General features: G+C 30.3%; 4 protein-coding genes across 4 annotated transcripts; all 4 read left to right on the plus strand.

Annotated features, from left to right (window-relative positions):
* The first annotated feature begins 685 nt into the window (after nt 1-685).
* On the plus strand, nt 686-3,525 carry LOC124930891 (cytochrome P450 CYP72A219-like). The gene is made up of 4 exons (XM_047471261.1): nt 686-995; nt 1,873-2,090; nt 2,163-2,813; nt 2,900-3,525. The coding sequence occupies exons 1-4, from the start codon at nt 716-718 to the stop codon at nt 3,326-3,328; spliced, it is 1,578 nt and encodes a 525-aa protein (XP_047327217.1). The 5' UTR covers nt 686-715; the 3' UTR covers nt 3,329-3,525.
* A 741-nt stretch (nt 3,526-4,266) lies between these two features.
* LOC124929695 (cytochrome P450 CYP72A219-like) lies at nt 4,267-6,556 on the plus strand. Its single transcript, XM_047470093.1, has 4 exons — nt 4,267-4,579; nt 4,860-5,077; nt 5,152-5,793; nt 5,979-6,556. The coding sequence occupies exons 1-4, from the start codon at nt 4,267-4,269 to the stop codon at nt 6,405-6,407; spliced, it is 1,602 nt and encodes a 533-aa protein (XP_047326049.1). The 3' UTR covers nt 6,408-6,556.
* A 4,684-nt stretch (nt 6,557-11,240) lies between these two features.
* Nucleotides 11,241-15,265, plus strand: LOC124929697 (cytochrome P450 72A397-like). The gene is made up of 2 exons (XM_047470094.1): nt 11,241-11,538; nt 15,021-15,265. The coding sequence occupies exons 1-2, from the start codon at nt 11,241-11,243 to the stop codon at nt 15,263-15,265; spliced, it is 543 nt and encodes a 180-aa protein (XP_047326050.1).
* Nucleotides 15,266-15,438: 173 nt separating this feature from the next.
* Nucleotides 15,439-16,143, plus strand: LOC124929698 (cytochrome P450 CYP72A219-like). Its single transcript, XM_047470095.1, has 2 exons — nt 15,439-15,712; nt 15,756-16,143. Exons 1-2 carry the CDS (start codon nt 15,456-15,458, stop codon nt 16,141-16,143), a joined length of 645 nt encoding a protein of 214 aa, XP_047326051.1. The 5' UTR covers nt 15,439-15,455.

Raw genomic sequence — 16,143 nt, forward strand, 5'->3', positions numbered from 1 at the left:
AATTAATATGGTTGAATTTTAAAATAAAAAACTTAATTTTATCCTAATAATCAAATATTGTATTCAATTTTTATTATAAATATCTTAATATTTTAATTAAATAATATATTATGTAATAAACTTAAATATATTTATAAAATTTTGAAATATAAAATATAAAATAAATTATATATATATATATATATATAATTTATTAAAATTATAAATTGATAATGTTTTAATAATATTTAATAAAATATACATTATTATTTTTAAATTATATATATTGGGCCTTGTTTAATTTTGAATTATTTAAATAATTATTATTTTAATTTTCTTTTTTATCCATTAAATCATTTAATTCATTAATTAAAATATTTTTTATTTAAATTATTTATTTATTTATATATCAATATCTTTTAAATATTTTATAAAATAAAAATAAAAATAAATCTCCACTTCCTCAAAATTCATTTTCCTAACTTTATATCTTATTCAATTAAAACTTACCTAACATACTCTTAAATACATTTATTTATATATTTTAAAAAATAAATATGGTAATTAATTTACTCTGTACAAACTTTATGACGTATGATTTATGATTAGATAAGTAAGATAAATTTAGAGATATATGAGAGAGATATTTCTGGAATCTGGACTATTAAAAAAGTTAGTCTCTCTCTATATATCTAATTTTCCCGTAGACCATAAACGAACGACGACGGAGATAAGCATGAAGTTGGAAGTTCTAGGTTTTAGCAGTTGTTTATTGATCATCATCCTTGTTTTGTTATGGCGAGTGTTGGAATGGGTCTGGTTTGGTCCCAAGAGACTCGAAAGGCTTCTGAGAAATCAAGGATTCCATGGAAATCCGTACAAACCCATCAACGGCGACCTGAACCAGCTCTTAGCCATGAATAAACAAGCTCACTCAGCCCCCATCTCTCTCTCCGACCACCATGACGTCATCACTCGGGTCGACTCCTTCGGACTCCACACTGTCAACCGCCACGGTACGTATGCCACCACCGCCTTGTTTGTTATTTAATAAAATAATTAGTATTTTATTATATTTATCCTTAACAAATAATACCTTACACCTGTCCCAATATTTTTAATTATACAACTTGTTTGTTGTGTAAGAGAATAGTCAAAGAGAAGAACCTTTTTTTATTGAACTTGTTTGATCTATTCATTTTTAAAAGTTTTTTTTTATGGGTTTATAAAATTAAAATAAGAATACTTTGATATTTTAAATAATTTAATTGTTAAAAGATTACGATATTGTAAATCAACTTTGGTAAAGATGGCAAATAATTAAAGTTAAAGTAACTTGTCTGCCATTAACAAAAAAAGATGACATGTTGGATCTCATATCATCATAATTGTATTAGAAAATCCTTTAAAGTCTCAATTTTGATTCAGGCCAGGACCTCTTAAACTATTAATTTTGATACATATGATATGACTAACTTAATTTGATAATATTTTGTAATTCCTCAACTTCAGGACAAAGTACGTACCGATCAACTAATAAAATCGATTCCCCCACCCATCCATAAGACAATAACACATAATTTTTATTTCTCTAGGATTGTTATTTGTTTACCTTGTAAGTCACCCACTTATTTAAGGGGCAGATCAAACTTATGGGGCTACCCGGGCGACCCAAAATGTTAAGTGACGGGTAGATTTTAAATCATATTTTCTCTTAATTCCTTCAACTTAAAGGCATTTTAAGTGAGAATCGAAATTATAATGTTTGATGTCTTAAATACTAACTTTTGTCACTTATACTAGGGTGAGTTGTTATTATCGTACTATTTCAAATAAATAAATAAAATTATTATCCATTATTAACACCTTATAATCATTGATTTATGTATTCAGGAAAGAAATCTTTCATGTGGTTTGGGCCAGTTCCACATGTAATCATAACGGAACCTGAGCTTATAAAAGAGATAATGTCAAAGAATTTCATCTTTCAAAAGCCCGAACAACATCCACTTGCCATGTTGGTAGCCACCGGAACAGCAACTTATAATCATGATAAATGGACCAAACACAGAAGAATAGTTAATCCTGCTTTTCATTTGGAGAAATTAAAGGTATTTTCTTTTTGTAATCCAAATACATAAACAATCAAATAACTCTAATCTATCTATCTGTTTTATGAACAGAACATGCTTTCAGCATTTTATGAAAGCTGCAGCGAGATGACTAATGCATGGGAGAAGAGCATCAAGGAGTTTGGAGAAGAAATCGATGTATGGCCTCAAATCAAGACGTTATCAGCAGATGTGATATCGCGAACAGCGTTTGGAAGCAGTTATGAGGAAGGAAGAAAGATCTTTCAGCTTCAGAGAGAACAAATTGAACTTTTCCTTCAAGCTTTGGCTTTCTTTCATATTCCAGGATATAGGTTTCTGCCAACAAAGGTGAACAGGAGAATGAAGCAAATAGCAAAAGAAATGAATGATTTACTCATGGGTCTGATAGATAAGAGATTGGAAGCCATCAAGGATGGTAAAGGCAACAATAATGATCTACTGGCCATATTGTTGGAGTCCAACTTGAAAGAAATTGATCAATTGAAAGAAAAGGGTGAAAAGAGTACTAATGTAAAAGGGGGAATGAGCATTCAAGATGTGATTGGGGAAAGCAAACTATTTTACTTGGCAGGGCAGGAAACAACTGCCATTTTGCTTGTTTGGACAATGGTTTTATTGAGCAAGCATCAAGATTGGCAAATAAGAGCTAGAGACGAGATTCTACAAGCTTTTGGTAACAATGGCACGCCTGATTTTAACGGGCTAAGCCACCTTAAAATCGTAAGTCCTATTGATCATGTTGGTAAATCTAATTAATTAATGTTGGTTCCATTAATGTTTTGTGACCTTTTTGTTTTTTTAATTAGGTAACTGCTATACTATATGAGGTTCTTCGACTCTACCCTCCTCTAGTTTCAATAACAAGGGTCCTCCTCGAAGACACCAAGTTAGGACCATCAACGGTCTTACCAAAAGGAGTGACGGTTTCTATACCAACTTATCTTCTACACCATGACAAAGAGATTTGGGGTGATGATGTCAAGGAATTTAATCCAGAAAGGTTCATCGAAGGAGTGTCAAAGGCAACAAAGAGTCAAGTGTCGTATTTCCCATTTGGTTGGGGGCCAAGGGTTTGTATCGGTCAAAACTTCGCACTACTAGAGGCAAAGATGGCGTTGGTTATGATTTTGCAACGGTTTAGTTTGGAGCTTTCTCCATCTTATGCACATGCACCGTGTCCTGCTATACTTGTTCAACCGCAGTTTGGTGCTCATTTGATTCTCCGTAAAATCTAGTTTTGTGCGTCATCTCGCCTTTCTTGAAACATCTTTGAAACAATGTTGTTTTTGTTTTCATAAATTAAAGAGAGAATGCATGTTGTCATGAATAAACTATAAACCAAAGAAAGGAATTTACTACACATATTGAATTGCTTGATAGTGAATAAGAAGAGGCTAAAATATTGTGTAGGATGATTGATTTATGAACTTAACAATATCTAATTAAGAATTAAGCATTTGATACAAGCAAAAGAAAAAATATGTTTTCCTATTAAAATATAACAAGGTGACAAGCTAGGCATCATTTTTTTTTTCCGTATAGAAGTTTCTCCCTTAATTACCTTATTGTTTATACAAAGAACCTTATTTTTGTTCACTCTCATAGTTTAATTTCAATATATTTGGCATATTATTGATAAACTTTTATTTATATTTATATAGGTCTGGTCAAATTGGCTACTCATTGTGGAAAATTAGAATTTTGGATCAATTTCTTCAAACTTAACCATGAATGATTTCTTAGTGTTAAAATTATATTAAAGAGATTTTGTCTTTAACGATTCAAACATATTTACGTGTCATTTATAAATACATGTCACTAATATAACTAACGAAACTCATGTAACTAACGAAATTCATATTTTCGCTAAAATTTTAGCGAGAATTAAATTAGTGATATAGATATTTTATTTACAAATATTATGTAAATAATAAGTTAACGATATTTTTTTTTTAATTAAAAAAAGGAAAAAAAAAAGAATTTTGGTTAGATTTGTTAAAAACAAAATGGCTTAGTTTCCCATTAAGCACCGTTCAGCCAAAATATCATTATTAAAAAAATGAAATTCTGATAGAAAGGATAGGTGTGAGCTATATATTTGTTTGTCAAAAATTCCTCGACACTTTGGATTGTCCTCTCTTCTCTCTTTCTGCCTCCCGTAAATAGACCGGAGATGAACATGAAGATGGAATCAGTTGGTTTGGTCATGTTGGTAGCTATAATAATAAGTAGTAGTAGTTTAATAATAATAATGATCATGTTGGCATGGCGAGTGTTGGAATGGGTCTGGTTTGGTCCCAAGAAACTTGAAAGGCTTCTGAGAAATCAAGGATTCCATGGGAATCCTTACAAACCCATAAACGGCGACCTGAACCAGATCTTAGCCATGAAAACACAAGCTCACTCAGCCCCCATATCTCTCTCCGACCAAGATGCCGTCATCTCTCGTGTCGACCCCTTCGTACACCACACCGTCAACCGCCACGGTATGTTCGCCGCCACGGCACTCTTCATTTTATTATTATATCCATGCAATTATAATTTATTTATTAGTATTCATAACGTCATGTGACGAGCACCGAATAAACTTTTTTCAAGATATATTTACTACCCTATTATAAAATAGATTATCTTACTATCTATCGATTTACGTGAAGATATGTTTTGAGTTTTTTTCATTTCTTATACTTGGGTCGGTTCAATATATATTTTACTAAATAATGACAGAAAAATATGACCGATGTGGGAATTATTTATGTTTTACAGGAAAGAAATCTTTCATGTGGTTTGGGCCAGTGCCACATGTAATCATAATGGAGCCTGAGCTTATAAAAGAGATTATGTCAAAGAATTTCATCTTTCAAAAGGCCAATCAAGAACCGATTGTCAAGTTGGTGGCTACAGGAATAGCAAGTTATAATCTTGATAAATGGACCAAGCACAGAAAAATCATTAATCCTGCTTTCCATTTGGATAAATTAAAGGTATATATATATATATGGTGTTTCTTCATTTTGTAATCTTCTATTATTAAAGTATCAACATTTTTTGTGAACAGAATATGCTTTCAGCATTTTATGAAAGCTGCATCGAGATGACTAGTGCGTGGGAGGAGATCGTCGAAGAGTCTGAAGAAGAAATCGATGTATGGCCGCATATCAAGACATTATCGGCAGAAGTGATTTCTCGAACAGCGTTTGGAAGCAGTTATAAGGAAGGGCGAAAGATATTCCAGCTACAGAAAGAGCAAATTGAACTTTTCATTCAAGCTTTGGCTTTCAGTCATATTCCTGGATATAGGTTTCTGCCAACGAAGTTGAACAGGAGGATGAAGCAAATAGCAAAAGAAGTGGATTGTTTACTCATGGGTATGATAGAAAAGAGATTGGAAGCTATCAAGGATGGTGAAGACAACCATAATGATCTATTGGCCATATTGTTGGAGTCCAACTTTAAAGAAATTGAACAAGAAAAAGAAAATGGTGAAAAGAGTGTAAAGGGAATGAGCATTCAAGATGTGATTGAGGAAAGTAAACTATTTTACTTGGCAGGGCAGGAAACCACTGCCATTTTACTTGTATGGACAATGGTTCTATTGAGCAAGCATCAAGATTGGCAAATAAGAGCCAGAAATGAGATTCTAGAAGCTTTCGGCAAGAATGGCACTCCTGATTTTAACAGACTAAACCACCTTAAAATTGTAAGTTATTTTCTTAACGTAACAACACTTTCGATCACTGAAAACACCTTGACTGAAGTGAGGGTATTTCAGTGGGATGTTGTCATAACCTACTTCAGATAAAAACCCTATTGTCAAAAACAAAAAAGAGAGAAAAAAAAAAGAAGAGTTATTTTAACAACACTCGTGCTCTAATTTGTCATCAGGTAACTGCTATACTATATGAGGTTCTCCGACTCTACCCTCCTCTAGTTTCAGTAACACGGATCATCCACGACGACACAGAATTAGGATCATCAACTGTCTTACCAAAAGGAGTGAAGATATGTATACCAACCTACCTCCTCCACTATGACAAAGAGATTTGGGGGGATGATGCCAAAGAATTTAATCCAGAAAGGTTCTCAGAAGGGGTATCAAAGGCAACAAAGAGCCAAGTTTCCTTTTTTCCATTTGGTTGGGGGCCTAGGTTATGCATCGGGCAAAACTTCGCACTGCTAGAGGCAAAGATGGCATTGGTTTTGATTTTGCAACGCTTCTGTTTTGAACTTTCACCATCTTATGCACATGCACCCTCTCCTGCTGTGCTCGTTCAACCCCAGTTTGGCGCTCACTTGATTCTCCGTAAACTCTAGAGGAGCATGATCTTGCTTCCGACCTACTCACCTCAGATAGATGTAATAATAGCTCTATATATCATGTTAGACTGTCACTACATTTTCAGACAGCTTTTACTATATAAATGTCTTGAGATAATAAACTGATTAATGAACGCTGGGCTTGTTAACAACTTGGGGGGAATTTGGAAACACTTTTGTTTCTGGATCTAGATAAGAAACACGGTCAGGATAAGATTCGATAAAAAGAAAGGTGTTTCTATATAAAGTCATGTTATGAAATCATGAACAAAGAATGGAGATAGTTCCCACATGATGATTATTAGTGTTTTTGTATATAAAATTATAACAGAAAACAATCATTTGTAAATGACATGTTAGTGTTCAAGCCAATCTCTCTTACTCTTTTAACAAATGACACCTAATAATTCCATGAATTTGTAAATGGACATTTCCCACCTTAAAGCAATGACAAGCATTTGACTTCATAGGTAATTGATTGGTCCATCCAAATGAAATTCACATGAAATTCAAATGTGAATTAAAATGAAATTAATCCAAATGAAATTCACATAAAATTCAAATGTAAATTAAGGTGAAATTTCATTCTTGAATGAGGCAATTAACAAATGATGTTAATTGTCATTGTAACTACAAAATATTTATTGTAGGATGTAACTTGCAAAGATGATGAAAAGGCAAACAACGATAACCGTTGGATGAATGGATGATGGATTAGTGACCGTTGGATTAAAGAATTGATTATGAGTTTAATTTTTAATTATAAATATCCCTTCACATTGTATTCCTCTCAACACATCATCTCATCACTTCTCTCTCTAGAATTCTAAAGTCTTTCCTTGTTCTTGTGAGTGTTCTTGTGAGTGTTCTTCGAGTTTCTTGACTCGACCATTCTTGTGCAAAACCCGGTGATTGTAATTCAGGTACTTTTGTCTAGTTCGTTGTTGTAGTGATTTTTTGTGCTAAATCATTGCAGGTTCCGTTGTACCCTGGGAAGCAGCCACCGACGAAACTCTCCAGCACAAACGGGAGACGGTGAAACTGTTTTAAGGGAACTGTGATTCCACAGGCCTCGGAGCAAACGAGAAGATTTTTCTTCATTTCTTAAATAATCTGTTGTATTTGTTTTATTATCATTGTATTATTTTTCATATATCATTTACTTGTAATTTTTATGAAATAAGATTACCAACAATCAATCCCGTCTCCTCACCTTCGTTCAAAAAACCATCAACACCTATGGTTTGTATATGTCCATCTCTTCTTACATGCATGCCTTCCTATTTGCAAACTCACTTGATTATGCATGGTTAAGTATAGACCATTATATATGGTTATTCTTTTTAATTTCCCCTAAATATTTAAATCAAGGCATAGTTTAGTAGGCAATAGTGTTTTTTTATTATTTTTAAGTGATCCATTTATATTACTGAAATGTAAGAATCATGTAAGGACAGCGGAAGATAGTGATTGATTCGGGGCCTTAATATATTAAAAAAATATAGAAACGATGGAATTCATGAATTTTATGAAAGATCTGGAGGCAAGTCTTAGTTGAAGCAGTTCATCCTCGTTTATTGTTTGCTGGCTGGGATGTGACAAATATTACATTTACCGGTGCAAAATAAAGCCTTTTTGAAATATGTGTCGGGAAAATGTTTTAGCGTCGTTTCAAATTGCGCCGAGAAGAAGTACTTGTTCCGACGCTTACTTAACATGGTTTTTGCATCAAATTTATATATTTTGACCGGATTCTTAAAGTCTAGGACTGTTAGTAGTCACACTTAGTTTAGGCTAGAGACGTTTTGAATCGTTAGATTATTACAATTTATATATTTTTTAATTTACAAAATATTAACAAGAATACCCTCTATGTAGTTCAACTGACCAATTTATTTGTTAAGAGTATAAAGGTTACGAGTTCGATTCTTCTTAAAACGTCTTAAATTAATGTAAAAATCATGATCGTGGGGTAGGGGTGATCATTATCGATCAGTTCGGTTTTCGAATTATTTGAGTTCCTCGGTTCGGATTCTTCGAATTTTTATTTTTTTAAGCTAATTCAAAAATCGAACCGATTCGAATTTGATTATCGGTTTGTATTCGAACCGAATTCGATTTTTTTTTTATGACCAAATCAATTTAAATTTGAATTCAATTTTTTCAACAACTACAAAAATATAACCTAAAAAAAACAAATTACATAAATTATTATGTTATAATTATAACATATTTAAAATCTTACCCATCAAAGTTCAAATCATTAAACAACAATATCAACATTTTTTGGCTATAAGAATTTAGATACTTCAATAAACATCGACCACAATTGATTTAAATATTGATTTTTCAATTCTGTAATAGATTATTTTATTATATATTATATAATTATATGTAATAAAAATAAATAATAAAAAATGAATTCGGTTTTCAGTTTGGTTTCGAGTTGAAACCCAACTCGAAAATCAAATGAAAACCTTATTTGAATTTGAATTTGTTTAAAATTCGTTCAAAAATCGAGATGAAATTCGAATTATTTTTGTAAGCTAATTTGAAAATCGAACCAATTCGAATTTTATTTTCAGTTTAAATTCAAACCGAATTCGATTTTTTTTTTTACTTTTATTGTCAAGTCAATTTTGAATTCGAATTCAAACCAAAATTTGAAATTTTATTTTTTTTAAGCTAATTCAAAAATTGAATCGATTCAAATTTGATTATCGGTATTTATTCTAACCGAATTTGAATTTTTTTATCGCCAAATCAATTTGAATTCGAATTCAATTTTTTAGCAACTACAAAAATATAACACAAAAAATTACATAAATTATTACTTCATAATTATCATATTTAAAATCTTATCCATCAAAATTCAAATCATTAAAGAACAACATCAACATTCTTTAGCCATATTTCAATAAAAATCAACCATTAAGAATCAACATGAGCATTAAAAAATCTATATAATAATAATTATTTTTTAAAGTGTTTGGATTATCGAGTCGAGAATTATGGTTAATTTGAATATTTATGTGAGAGTAAATAGATACTTTGGTCGGATTGTGGGTTGACCCGTCCATATATATATATACTTAAAACGGTTAAAAATAAAATTTAAAATGCTATATGAGTGTTTCGAACTTACAACCTAAAAAAACAATTATAACATTTTAACCAATTAGGCTAATAACACTTTATTTTTAAAATTCAACATTAAATTTGATGAACGTGAGACATTTTAACAATATAAGTTCAACTTTTTAACTAACTAATCTATATATATATATAATGATGATTAATTTTTAAAGTGTTTGGATTGTCGGGTCAAAAGTTGTGGTTAATTTGGATATATATGTGAGAGTAAATGGATACTTGGTCGGATTTTGGGTTGACCCGCTCATATATATACTTAAAACGGTTAAAAATAAAATTTAAAATGTTATATGTGTGTTTCGAACTTGCAACCTAACAAAACAAGTATAACCCTTTAACCAAGTGTGTTTGGGATGTGGTTTTCCGAGGGATAATAGGCTGGTATATCAATTGAAAGTGGTTAAAAAATATGAATTAAATATATTATTGACCAAAGTGTGAGGTCACGATGTTAAATATTAAAAAATATGAATTAAATATTTGATTGACCAAAGTGAAAGTGTAAGGTCACGAGATGATAGATTTATTCAGAAAAAATATATGATGAGATATGTGAGAAGATAAGTTGTTTTACCGAATTAAATAAAATGTAGAATGAGAGCGTTCTATTTTTATTTGTGATTTATTAAGAATTTAATTTAAACATCAAATACATATTATTTTTATTATTAAATTTATTTTAATTATATTTTATCCGTTTGCATCGCACACGAAAATTTTAATTATATTTTGATAATTGGGATCGAAAATTTTCGTAGTTATATTATATTATTTATATATACTATTTAGGACACCTTAAATGTTATGGAAATTCAGTTGGATCCTTCAATATGCATCAAAATCTCTTTTTTCTTCTTAAACTTTTTGAAAAAGCCTCTAATTGATTCATTTCATTAATAATAATTTGGGATGAGAATTACAATCCATTCCTCGATTTTCGATCCAAATTATCTCGTTTTTCTCCAATTTGATCGGTAGTTTACCGGAATAGTATATGTGTTATATGTTCCGATCTCACCATGATTCTGTCCCGAACACTTATAAACACAATGATATATATAACCTCACTAATATATTTATTTATTTTTCATATTTTATTAAAAAAATATTTCTTTATAATATTATAAATTTTCAATATATTACCGAGTATATAATATTAAAATGTTTGTTTAAATTTTTTTATCAAAGAATTTGTTTTTCTTTCTTTTAAATAATATGGTATAACGGTGCTCCGTAGGGATTTCTCAAAATCGAACGAGTCGATGATAATGGTAGTAAAAAAAATCTCCGAAATAGATTAGGGCATAAATGATTATTGCATTTCCGTTCCAATCCGCCACATTACCATTCTTAATTATAATCGACCAACTTCTTAAATTTTGACATGCACATTAGAAAATAAAAAATTGATATTAAGGAGCTGCATAAATTGCATAGATATAATTTAATAATTTAACATAGTGTAATTAAGTCTTTTGAGCCATTTTTACAAGTATGTGAATCAAAGCGATCTTAAAACAAGTTAACTAGACAAAATTATCATTTAATATAAAATTTAGTGGCAAAATGAAGTTTAGCAATTAGGAACTTCTACAAATCTCTTTAGAACTTCCTCATCCTTCTTCCCCTTTCTCTTTCGAACTACATATCCCTTGTTTCTTTCTCCATCACAAAATCATGTATGAGTTAACCGACAAAGGGATCTATGTTGTATTGGCGTTGGCGGTGACAGTGATGGTAGCGGTGGCGGGGTGGTGGGGATGGAGAACTCTGGAATGGATGTGGCTCAAGCCGAAAAGGATGGAGAAACATCTGAGAAGCCAAGGCATAAAAGGGAATCCTTATAGAATATTTTTTGGAGACTTCAAAGATTCCGCGGCCATGACCAAACAAAACCAAACCAACCCTATCGCTATCTCAGACGACATCATTCCTCGTCTCCTCCCCTTCATTCAGAAAACCATCAACACCTATGGTTTGTATATATCTCTTGTTAGATCAATGCATGCCTAATTAATTTCCTTCATTTGCTTTCCTATTTTATTTAGAAACTTAAATCAAAATCTCAAACTAAAATGGCTTCAATAATTTTATAATCAAACTCTAGGTAAATATTATATATAGTCAAAGAATGATACCATTTTCATTTTTTAATTAATTAGTATTCATCCTCACATGTGTTTGACAACTAATTAGTCTTCATATATATATATAACGTCATATGGCGCGCACCGAAGAAACTTATAAGTTTTATAATCGATGTTCAAACTATTCATTTTTAATCTTATCACGCCTCTCTCACCTTGATAGATTAAATTTTCAAATGTTTTTTTTTCAATATATATTTACTCTCCCCTATAAAATAGATTATCTTATTATCGATTTACGTGTAGATAGGTTTTGAGTTTTCTCATGTCACCTTATTTGTTATACTTGGGTCGGTTCAATAATTTTTAGATAAACTATATATATATATATAAACATCTACATAATAATTAACAATATATATATATACTAACAAGAGTACTAAAAATAATTATAAATACATTAAATTAGCTATATATTTATATTTTAAGATACAAATGTATAATTATGGACAGTCATATCTAATGAAACTTCAACAATAACTTGTAAAAACAATTTATTGCTGGAGTGCCCTCGCTTGAAACAAAAGTGAATTTTATTTTAATCTCATCATGTAACTTTTTGTCTTTAAAATGGTCAAGTCCACAAAAGTTTGAGTCTACAACATTGTGACAAAAAGCAATGCACTTTTATCACAATATAGTTTGTAGAATATTTTAATCCCGATACTTATAAATATATATAATTTTAATAAATAGTTACTCCATCACACAATATATAAGAAGTGAGATATCGATTCAACTTTCATAAAATTTAAAAAAAAAATCTATGTTTATTGCTTGCAAATTCGGTCTCAATTTTTGTACTGCTCCAGTCTACGCAGTTGAAAAAATGTGAATTTGTTTTTCTTTCTTAAATCTAGTTTAAAAAATTAATAAAAAAATTTATTTTTAGTGAAGGTTTGAATTAATAACTAAACAAAATTAAGTTCTTAATTTTTAGGAATGGAATGTCTTAGTCCAAGAACTTGTTGGCAGGCCTTGCTTGAGTAATGAAATAATTTTGTATTATTTTTTTAAATTATTAGAAAATTCTAGAAATCATTAATGAAAATTAATATACAATCTTCACTCCTTGTTTGACCAAAAGAAAATAATATATATATATATATATTAGCTATTAATTATAAGACAATACATTTTTTTTTTAAAAGGTACTAAGATAATATATAATGGTCAACTATTGACAATCAATTAGCATTAAAATAAATATATTATATATATGTATACTATTTAGGGCACCTTAAAATATATGGAAATTCATTTTGATCCTTCATTTTGTATCAAAAACTCATTTGCTTCTTAAACTTTTAAAAATGTTCAAATTGATTCATTTCATTACTTATAATTGACCAACTTCTTTAAACTGTAGACATGCACATTAGAAAGAAAAAAATTGATATCAAAGAGATGCATAAGTTGCATTGATATAATTTAATAAGTTAATTACAAAATTAACTAATAGTTAAATGATGATAGTGTAATTAAGTCTTTGAGCCCACTTTAATTTACAAGTATGTGAATAAAAGTGATCCTAAAACAAGGCGAGGAAACAAAATGATCATTTAATAAAAATTTAGTGGGCAAAATGAAATTTTACAATTAGGAACTTCTACAAATCTCTTGAGAACTTCTTCATCCTTCTTTCTCTTTTGAACTTCATCCTTTGTTTCTTTTCTTTCTCCATCACAAAACCATGTATGAGTTAACCGACAAAGGGAGCTACGTACGTATTGGCGATGGCTGTGGTGCTAGCGGTGGCGGGGTAGTGGGAATGGAGAACTCTGGAATGGATGTGACTCAAACCGAGGAGGATGGAGAAGCATGATCTGGAAAGCCAAGGCATAAAAGGGAATCCTTATAGAATATTGTTTGGAAACTTCAAAGATTCCGCGACCATGACCAAACAAAACCAAACCAACCCCTCGGACAACATCAATATTCATCGTCTCCTCCCCTTGATTCAGAAAACTATCAACACCTATGGTTTCCTTCATTGCTTCATTGCATGCCTTCCTTCATTGCTTTCCTATTTTATTTATTTATTATTTATAGACTGTCATATCATTAAATAAATCAAAATCTCAAAGAATTTTATAATCAAACTCTAAATAAATTCAACTTTCACAACTCATTCTCAAATTAACTAAAAAAAATAATAACAAAGGGATGCATGCAAACTATGACTCAATGTGACCTTTTAGTATACTTCTTCCTAGAATAAATAAATTATTTGGTAAAATATTGTCATTTAAAAAATATATGTATTATGATTCAAAATTTAGTCAAACAATCTTCTTTTAATACACTTCTTAATTTATCTTTTGTTTTTAATTCACTTTTCAGTTCATAAAGTTTTATTTACGTACTCCATAGATTACACCTTTTATATTATATATATGTCCAAAATTTGTTCCATTTTCACATGATAAAATTTTATTTAATTCAATAATATTTTACATATTAAATGTCAAAAATTTACTCACTTTTCACTTACCAATTTTCAAATATCATTATAATTGTTATGAAGATTTACCAAATAATAATTCACTTTAAATTATTTAATTTAATTAGTTTCTTTTTTTGCTTTTATTTCCATGTTATTTTCTAACATGGGTATGAGGTAGTTTTATTTTGTTATTTATATATATCCTTGTTTTCATTGTTGTCTATGACTCACTTTCATTTAAAACATTTAAAGTGTGAACTAAACTAGATACATTTAATTTTAAGTTTAAAAAATCCAATTTAAACTATATCTTATGAATTAATTATTGGTATTTCTTAATAATGAAGTTGTTTTTTATCTATTAAAAGAAAAACTAAACGTATTAATATTTTTTCAATATGAAAATTTCAGTTTCAGTTTTATCAGGCATTCAATATTTAATTAATTTACTCCACAAGTTTGATTGAGGGTCATTTATAAATGTTATTTATTATAAGTTGTTCATATATAATTATATAATTTATATTATAAATCCAAATAGAAAAGAGAAACACGGAGTGGGTAAGAACTGAAAAACATACCTTACCACTAAAAATATTAAGATTAATATTCGTTTCAGCACTTATGACATGTTTTGATTAGTTTATGTTTCTTTATTTTGTAATGACCTGATATTGTTGTGCTCATTTCTTCGTAGTATTGATGGATATTAGCCCACGGTATATACCTTGGGTCGGGTTGCAATGTAAAAACGTCTCAATTTTCAAAAAAAAATGAAATTATATTATAAATATAGTACATAATTTAGTATTTTTAAGTATATTATTATATGGGTGTTTGTTACATTTGTACAACAAAATATAGGAAAGAAAACATTCATGTGGTTCGGATATATGCCAAGAGTACACATTATGGAGCCAAAACTGGTGAAGGAGGTGATGTCGAAGAATTTCGTCTATCTAAAGCCGAAGAGCAACCCATTTGGAAGAATGTTGGTCGGTGGACTTGGTATCTATGAACATGATCAATGGGCTAAGCATAGGAAAATCGTCAACCCTGCTTTTCGTATGGAGAAGATAAAGGTTACACATTTCTTCTCTATTCCTTAGTTTAAAAAAATTCATACATATAAATGTCCTATACTATAGGCTCAATGGATACAAAATATTAGCCAACACCTTACCTTAGAGATGTTAAATATCAGCTCCAAAACTCTCTTTTGTAACTTACTATTTGAATTAAAAATAAGCATGTATATATGTTAAAGTTGTGATCTCCTTTTCTCGATCTCCCTAGCTTATGCTTCCAGCATTCCACGTGAGTTGCGTTGAGATGATAAATTCATGGGAAAAGGCATTGAAAGAGTCGAAAGAGGTGGATGTTTGGCCATATTTACAGAATTTGTCAGCAGACGTGATTTCAAGAACTGCATTTGGTAGCTCCTATAAAGAAGGAAGGAAGATATTTCAGCTTCTAACGCTACAAACTGGACTCGTCACTCAAGCTCTAAGCACGCTATACATCCCAGGATCGAGGTATATTTGTTGTTACTTTAAGTGACTAGTTTTGTTTTACCATTGTCGATATATATATATGTAGGTTTCTTCCGACAAAGAGAAATATGAGAATGAAGAAGATAGTGAAAGCACTAGAACATCTACTCACTAATATGATCAATAAGAGAGTTGAAGCCTTGAAAAATGGTGAAACAAACAATGAAGACTTGTTAACCATATTATTAGAATCCAATTTCAAACAAGGGGAGCTAAAGGTTATGACCATTAAAGAGGTGATCGAAGACTGCAAACTCTTCTACTTTGCTGGCCAAGAGACTACTGCGGTTTTACTTCTTTGGACAATGGTTCTTTTGGCTCAACATCAAGAATGGCAACACCGAGCTAGAGAAGAAGTCCTTCGAGTATTTGGAAATGATGGCGATCCCAATTTTGATGGAATCAACCGCCTTAAGATCGTAAGTTTAATCTAA

Source organism: Impatiens glandulifera, chromosome 3 (assembly GCF_907164915.1).
Source record: "Impatiens glandulifera chromosome 3, dImpGla2.1, whole genome shotgun sequence".
Taxonomy (NCBI): Eukaryota; Viridiplantae; Streptophyta; class Magnoliopsida; order Ericales; family Balsaminaceae; genus Impatiens; species Impatiens glandulifera.

Bases quoted from the DNA above. Each gene is read 5' to 3' on its own strand.
- LOC124930891 (XM_047471261.1), top strand. From the start codon at position 716: ATGAAGTTGGAAGTTCTAGGTTTTAGCAGTTGTTTATTGATCATCATC. The intron at 996-1,872 runs GTACGTATGCCA...TTATGTATTCAG, and splicing joins CCACACTGTCAACCGCCACG to GAAAGAAATCTTTCATGTGG. The intron at 2,814-2,899 runs GTAAGTCCTATT...TTTTTTAATTAG, and splicing joins GGCTAAGCCACCTTAAAATC to GTAACTGCTATACTATATGA.
- LOC124929695 (XM_047470093.1), top strand. From the start codon at position 4,267: ATGAACATGAAGATGGAATCAGTTGGTTTGGTCATGTTGGTAGCTATA. The intron at 4,580-4,859 runs GTATGTTCGCCG...TATGTTTTACAG, and splicing joins CCACACCGTCAACCGCCACG to GAAAGAAATCTTTCATGTGG. The intron at 5,794-5,978 runs GTAAGTTATTTT...ATTTGTCATCAG, and splicing joins GACTAAACCACCTTAAAATT to GTAACTGCTATACTATATGA.
- LOC124929697 (XM_047470094.1), top strand. From the start codon at position 11,241: ATGTATGAGTTAACCGACAAAGGGATCTATGTTGTATTGGCGTTGGCG. The intron at 11,539-15,020 runs GTTTGTATATAT...AACAAAATATAG, and splicing joins GAAAACCATCAACACCTATG to GAAAGAAAACATTCATGTGG.
- LOC124929698 (XM_047470095.1), top strand. From the start codon at position 15,456: ATGCTTCCAGCATTCCACGTGAGTTGCGTTGAGATGATAAATTCATGG. The intron at 15,713-15,755 runs GTGACTAGTTTT...ATATATATGTAG, and splicing joins TATATTTGTTGTTACTTTAA to GTTTCTTCCGACAAAGAGAA.